We start from the raw sequence: 7,500 nt of genomic DNA on the forward strand, positions 1-7,500 counted from the left end.
TTTGCCAGACTGGCCGAGCTACGGTCCATTGTAAAACCAGGTGAGTAGGCTATGAAATGTTGTGACCCATGACCATTATGATCTCAGTCTGAAGAAAAGTTATTTTACACTGTTCTCACTGCTGTTGATCACAACCCGGCAAATGGAGGTTTCAAAAGTAAAAGTACATTTGTGGTTTAACAAGACCAGTACACGATATTAGGGCCTGCACATCTGTTACTCCTTTGAAACTAACGAGATAGACTGTACTGATACTGAAACACACTAAAAACCCTGTAAGGACCCACCACTGATCCAACCAGGGTAGTCAGCTGATTGTAAGACAATTACACAGGTCTACTTTTTACTCAGATAAGTTAAGTTACCTGTGCTGGAAGGAAACTTACCTTTTTTTTTTTTTTTAAACTTTTGACACCTCTGCTGGCAAGTCAGACCCTCCACAACCCTTTGTGACTTCACCTCACATATTTGGTTGGAATTTTTTAATGGCTTACTTTAATGAAAATGTATTGTACTGTAGATGCTAATGCATTTACCTTTATTCTCCAGGTACACCTATTCTGGCCTTGACAGCAACGGCAGACCTGGACTCGCAAGCTGTTGTCAAAAGGCAGTTACATTTGGAGAATGCCACTGAAGTAATCATAAGCCCAAACAGAAAAAACATAAGGCTTGGACTGTCTACAGTGTCTTCAGATAGCATGGAGTGTCTGAACTGGATTGTGAGGGCGGTTAAAGAGAAGGGTCCAACAATGGCACCAATAATCATCTACTGCCGTACATTGCCTATGTGCGGGAAGGTGTTCTGTCACCTACAGTATGAACTTGGTGAGGACAGCTGGGTGGATCGGGATCCAGAACACACGGCAGAAAACCGACTCATTGGCATGTTTCACAGCCAAACACTTCCCCATCACAAGATCACAGTACTGGAATCATTACGTGGCAATGGTTCATGCAGAGTGGTTGTAGCCTCCACAGCTCTGGGAATGGGACTGAACTTTCCTAACATATCACATGTCGTGATGTATGGCTCACCTGAGGATGTGGAGGCCATTGTACAAGAGGTTGGTAGGGCCGGGCGAGATGGGTCTCCAGCACATGCCATAATTTACAAATTGAAGCAGGAAGCAAGAGTGAATGAGGCCGTTAAGACACTGGTGAAGAAGGGCATCACTAGTTGCCTCAGGAAGGCCTTATTCTCACACTTTGAACGAAACACTGAGAGTGTTCTGCCGGGTCATTTGTGCTGCTCATACTGCCACTCTGTTTGCTCTTGCAGCTCTCCCAGTTGTGACGTGGCAATACCCGATTACGAACTGCCTCAACAGTACACTCATGCCGTTGTCAAAAGCAGAGAAGTTACAGAGGATCAAAGACAGACAATTAGAGATACTCTGTACAGGTACAAGCTCAGCTTAGTCCAGAACATGCCTCTGTACACTAACAGCAGCGACTGCACTGGTTTTAGTAACGAGCTGATAGACTGTGTTCTTGAGCGCTGCACAGATATATTTGATCTCCCATTCATAATGGACAACCTACCGGTGTTCAGTAAAAGGCACGGACAGGAAATTCTCAGCATTATTTTTAATGTCTTTGGGGATTTTGAATACACTGAAGTTGATCTGCCTGTGGAGGAAACTATGGTGCCAGACCAAGACTACACAGGTTACTTTGACTCTGACTCTGATGCAAACGCCTTGTCCCAATGGAGCAGTCTAGAATCCGGGGTGTCACAGTTGAGTACAGACTGAAACATTTGTTAGTCATTTCATATGACCACTGTACATACCTCTTACATCTTTGAAAGTACTGCCTGAATACTTATGTCAGATGACTGCCTGTAAATAAAATTGAAGAACGATCTCAATTCTTGTTTAAGTGTTTATTTACATTTACAGAAAAAGGGTGAATTAGTTGTGCACTTAATAATGTGCATATTATTTACAATGGGACATAAAAAGCAACATACCCAGGATGAAATGGAAATGGTAACCGGTAGTCAAATACTGTAGATACAAAGTAAAAAAAAAAAAAAAAACATTTCTGACAAGTGACAATGTTACATACAATGTGCTTTAAAGTGACTGGGTTGGAACTGGCTGGTTCAATTGAGTTTAAACATGTTTTACAAGTCGAGATACTCGCAGCAAACACCGAAAAATTGTGCTAAATAAGTGTAATTAAATACGCCTGTTAGAAGAGGCCTGTAACAGTCTAGACAATATTTTGAACTGAATGCATGGTAAAGTGCAGAAAGGTAAGGGTGCAATTATGAGTCAAGTGTTAATGCTTAAATAAGTACTGCATAGATCTGAAGATACCTATAGGGACTTCACAAGACAAGAAACTACCAATGAGTGAGATTTATTTTTTCAGTTTTCTCCACTCTTTCAGTTTGAGCATCATCCACTCCCACATTTCCTTTTTTTTCATTTTGTGCAACAGATTGCTGTCAAACTTCGGGAAAGCCCGAAATTCCCTTCCAGGTATCTTTGACAACAGTTGACCCTCCCTGAAAACATTAATCAGAGTCAATATATCCTGTGTCTGCTGCTCAGCACGATGGATGCCACTTGGCTTTTTCACACCCAGCTCAGTATCAACTTTGTCCATTATCTCTTTCAAAACGCCTATGGCCTTGCTGACTCGGCTAGCAGACTCTTCAGACAGGTTTGGACCCTGACCCTTCAAGAAAGACTTCAGGAAGTTGTTGAGGTGTTCTAAATGAAGGTCTAAGGGGATGTTGCCTCCATTCCCTCCCCTAGTGCTCCAAAACCTGTTCCAGGTCACGCTGTGCGACATCCGAGGCGTCAGACACGCATTCACCTGAAGTGTCAGGAGTAACGTACTGTATGCATAGTGGCTGTGCGCATGGGCTTTGTAGAAGAGCAGAGCTACTTTGTACAGCCTCATCAGTCGTTCTCCATCACCCTCTTTAACAGCATCTAGCATGTCCAAAAGGAAAAAGCTGAAGCCGAGACGAGCCAATGTATGTTCCTGTTTGTGGTCTTTGTCGAGTGTAGTACTAGGCAATGTTTCGGAAGACACATGCAAGTTGTGCTTTTTTATCTCGTGGGTGTCTCTAGATTTCACATATGTGTATACCTGCTGACACCCTGGCGCTCTACAAGGGTACTGCTTTGCCTGAGTCGATGTCACATCTGCTTCGCCGAGACCAGTCATGGCCTCAACCACATCCCCAAGCAGGATGTACTTATCGACCACCTCAGCAGATTTGGCATGCAACCATGTTCGCCTCGTGTCTGTTGATCCTGATGCAATGTCCTCAGGAACAAACGATTCCGGGATTTCTAAGTCACATGGAAGAAAAAACACAAACAAAAGCAAAGGTTTACATTCTTCCCTCTACCCAAACAGTTCAGTTTTAAAGCACTGCTGTCCCATTTCAAAACACCCTATTTATGTACCTTCGATATTCTTCAGGCCAAAGTGCTCCATGGCAGCCGTCAGAAGCAGCGCAGTAGTGTCTGTGATGACAAAATGTTTGTATGCGTTGTAGGCAGACTTGGGACCCTGTTTCGCATTGCTGCACCTGTGATACAAAGAAATGTTACCGTCACTCTTGGTGTTCGAACCAGCCACCACTATACACCAACAGAGAATACTTAAACCTCTGAGTCAAGAGACCAGGCAATCGACCCAGCGGTCAGAAGCGTTCTTTGAATAGGTGTGTGAGGATTTAATCACAAGCACACTCTCATACACTCACATACAAATGTAAAAATGTGTTAGTAATCTCTCACACCACCTTTCATATTTCAAACAACACAAATATCACATTCTGAGAAAGTCTGTGAAAATACGAACCACATTCCAGGGATGGGCTTTCATCATGACCCACCCCAGCTTAACGAATAAGAACAACTTCTCAGGAGTGGGCTTTCCATCATGACCCACTCCATTCCATTCCATTAGAAAACTGCAGAAAACACCGTCAGCAAATAATAACATTAATAACAATAACAAAAATAACATTAGCCAGCACATCAAATTAATTTCTGTTGATTTCAAATGAATTTCAGAATCTGAAAAATAAATAAATAGTAATTCATGTAGTGTCATATTCATTCATCGTGTCACTACATTACATTTACATTACATTTGGCTGTAAACAAAGCAGCTTTACCTCAACTTTGTCATGTTGGCGCACAGAGTCCCATGGTCCTTTGCAGATTTCTCACTGAAGAACACTTTGTAGTGGATCTGAGTTCACAAAAGGAAAAAAAGACAAAAAAAAAAGAAACTAGTAAAACCAGGGACAGAGTAAAGATTGGTTTAATAAACTTACTCCCACAAAGGGCGTCCAGATTCCAAGGCAAACATTTTGCAACTGTATTACAAATTTAAGGGAATACTGTGTTTTTAATAGCAGTACAACACACTTCAACTATGACCTACTGTCTTAAATTAAATAATGAATGGACTGAATATAACAGTTTCAGCAAACACACGTCACAATGTGATACATTACTCACTTGAAATAGCATCCTAATCGCATGCCAGTCCTCAAACATGAATTCCATGCCATCCAATCGCTCCTCCGTATTCAGACCATTGGCATAGGCCCACTGCAGGTTTCTGCTATTTGCTTCGGAAAGCCTGTCGCCTCCAACCAAAATGGTTGAAATCCCATCAGGCTGTTTTGGTACATACCTACAATTGAGACAGAAGAAATTGTTTGTATATTCTGCTCACATTTATAACACTGGAAAGAATTTTGTGACCCTGCTTCATGCTTACGTTTTCTGGAAGTGATGAAGTACTTCTGCCAAATCGGCAGATTTGTTTTCATCTTTGAAAAGCAGTCCTAATGGGTACTGTAGTGGTAAACAGAGACACAATTACTTTCACTACACTGACATTGTATGGTGTAGGTGTTTATGTAGTTGTTTATGTATTGTTTTAAGTTCTTACATCAGTGGAATGCTGCGCCATTTCTGCTGAATACTGATGCGGTATGTGTCGCACAACCACATTGGAGAATGGCTTGAATACAGACAGATAGCTAGACAGGATTCGGCTGGTGAAAACAATGAACTCTCTTCGCATCTGCATTTGTTCATTCTGGCTAGGGAGTGACAAATTCAGGTCATAGTCCAGAAGATTTCCAATTGGTTTGTCATTAGCCAGGTGATAAATGGGGACACGGTCCTGGACAGCGATGTGGTGTATCCAATGAATTGACTTGTTACTGTGTAGGCTGGACTGGTGGTGTGTGTGCATGAAAAAATCTAAATTATCAAAGATGATGGAATAAGTGTGTGGTGTAGTCGAGCACTTCTCCACCAACGACTGAGATATGATCCTCACATCATGTCCAGAACCCTGGTCCACGGCACTTCCTTCAGTCATCTCTGATGAGGTCCTCAACTCTTTATCTGATGTTGCCTGCTCCGTGACGTTTTCAGCCAGCTCAGATGTGATCCCTTCCCCTGATGTGGCCTGGTCTGTGGCACAGCTTTCAGCCAATTCTCCTTTAATACATTAAAGACATGTACACATAAGACAACATAACCCCATACATGTCATGTACATGGCGCTGTGTGTGTGTGTGTGTATTTTACTTCTCACCTGATAATCGAAGGTCTTCCATACTTCGGAACACATCACCGGGTATCATCTCAGACTCCGTCCAGGCATCTATGGAGGTTTCGTCCTGCTCTTCACTGACAGGCTGACACCCAGCTTCCATTGCCAGGAATTCTTCGTTTTGCCTCTTCAATGACCAAAGACCAGATCCACAATTGTTTGCCAATTCCTTCTGCTTTCCAATAGCATTCTTGTATGTTGTTGAAATGGCAAATTTGCTGAGCCTTTCAAACACTGCTTTCTTTGCACCCCCATATTGCAGAATGCAGTTGATGTAGTAAGCGAACCCAGACAGGCGATTTTCTCTACCTCTTAATGCAATTGCAGCAGCAGCACAGGTGACAAAACGTGAGTGTTTTGTGATGGTTGTGAAGATGGACAAGAGGAGTGGTGAGAGGCGCTGCAGGTCTGACTCCAGGCTGCTAAATGAGAAAGAACTCAAATCTTCTGGTGAAGACCTCCACAACATGCATTTCTTGCTGGGGTCGCAGAGTGCTCTGGATTCACTTTCAATGACTGTAAGGATGCTGGCCTTCACTTCCTGTGAAAGCTCCTCATGCTTCATGATTAGTTTGGCCGCTGCTTTCCATTTTTTGTTCATGATATGTTTCACCAACAAAGCATTCTCAGATTTGTGCACCTCTTGATCAGAAATGACCTGAAAGAAGTAAAAGAAGTCAGAAATATCAATATTAAAGTAGATTATCATTGGTTTATCATTGTTTGATTATTAACATAATACATAGTCTTCAATGTAGGACGACAACATTGAAATTGTTCAAGAGGCATAAGACAACCATTGATGTATAAGGGGGCAACATACAGCATCAGACCCTAGGTTATGTAAACTTTGATCAGGGTCATGTTGGTAGTTTGTGTTATGATGGAGTAAACACAGGGGAGTGCTGATAAATGTCATCAGACAGTCAATAGTGAAAGGGTGCAATGAGTGAAAGGGGTTTTTTTTGTAATAATTTACATTCTGCAATTGACTGGCTGATAGGGACCAGGTCAGGAAAGTTGGGGGCTGCTGTTCAGAATCGTGTCTCCTGGTCCAGATGAGCCATTTCAGCCCCTTCTGTGTTCATGTCGCCCATCCCCCCCGGTTGTTGGTGAACCCCCGCTCCCCCCTCTACTGCCCTCCCTGCTACTGACCTACAGACTCTACCACTGACTTACAGACTTGGTAATTTTCCGTCAACCCACAAGTGTGTGGTTGGGCAGTGATAGGCCCAGCAACCCAGACCCCCGTCTCCAGAGGCTCAGCACCCTGCTGTGATCTGTGCAGCAGAATCTCACCCTCAACCGGGGGTAGGGGCTGACTACCAAGAAGCAGTGTTGTATAAAGTACTGAAATCTCATATTCATGTAAAACTATGGGTACCCCTCCAAAAAATTACTTTGGTAAAAGTAAAAGTCACTGACTGAAATGTTACTTAAGTAAAAGTCTTAAAGTATCTGAAACTTCTTGTATGTATGCGAGGTACTGTCAAAAATAATGTAATTAAGTAATGTAATGAAAAGTACAATGCAGTTTGAAAGACTTTTTTCTATTTGGGTAAAATTTCAAAAATTCAAAAACATTGAAAAATGTACACACAACCAATTTCAGTCTAAATTTAGGAAAGGTTTCGACAGAAAATAAACTCAACTTCCTATGCGTGCTGACCTAAGCCCAGAGCCCATGCATCATGTCCTGACTTTGTTGCAGTATGGTCAAAACTCTTTTTTTCAATGTATACACACACTTGGGAAAAGTGTTAAGTATTCAAAAACATACTAGTACAGTAGTGAAGTATTTTTCCTACTATACAACTCCTACTATACAATGTGACATGAACACAGGAGGAGCTGAAATGTCAGGCTAATCTGGTCCAGGAGGCA

General features: G+C 42.3%; 2 protein-coding genes across 2 annotated transcripts in view; one reads left to right on the top strand and one right to left on the bottom strand.

Annotated features, from left to right (window-relative positions):
• The window catches only part of LOC134452449 (ATP-dependent DNA helicase RecQ-like), a 3,036-nt gene extending 1,128 nt beyond the window's left edge, over positions 1-1,908 (top strand). Inside the window, exons 2-3 of the mRNA XM_063202881.1 lie at positions 1-40; positions 550-1,908. The exon at positions 1-40 is cut by the window's left edge and continues 40 nt beyond it. Of these exons, the coding sequence (XP_063058951.1) occupies positions 1-40; positions 550-1,757 (1,248 nt within the window). The 3' untranslated portion in view covers positions 1,758-1,908. The remainder of the gene's footprint in view (positions 41-549) is intronic.
• An 859-nt stretch (positions 1,909-2,767) lies between these two features.
• LOC134456435 (uncharacterized) overlaps positions 2,768-7,500 on the bottom strand; it is a 5,990-nt gene continuing 1,257 nt past the window's right edge. The window contains exons 2-8 of the mRNA XM_063207801.1: positions 5,599-6,274; positions 4,942-5,501; positions 4,768-4,844; positions 4,503-4,680; positions 4,154-4,230; positions 3,435-3,559; positions 2,768-2,832 (exon numbers count right to left, since the gene is read on the bottom strand). Of these exons, the coding sequence (XP_063063871.1) occupies positions 2,768-2,832; positions 3,435-3,559; positions 4,154-4,230; positions 4,503-4,680; positions 4,768-4,844; positions 4,942-5,501; positions 5,599-6,274 (1,758 nt within the window). The remainder of the gene's footprint in view (positions 2,833-3,434; positions 3,560-4,153; positions 4,231-4,502; positions 4,681-4,767; positions 4,845-4,941; positions 5,502-5,598; positions 6,275-7,500) is intronic.

The sequence above is a fragment of the Engraulis encrasicolus genome, chromosome 1 (genome assembly GCF_034702125.1).
Source record: "Engraulis encrasicolus isolate BLACKSEA-1 chromosome 1, IST_EnEncr_1.0, whole genome shotgun sequence".
NCBI lineage: Eukaryota > Metazoa > Chordata > Actinopteri > Clupeiformes > Engraulidae > Engraulis > Engraulis encrasicolus.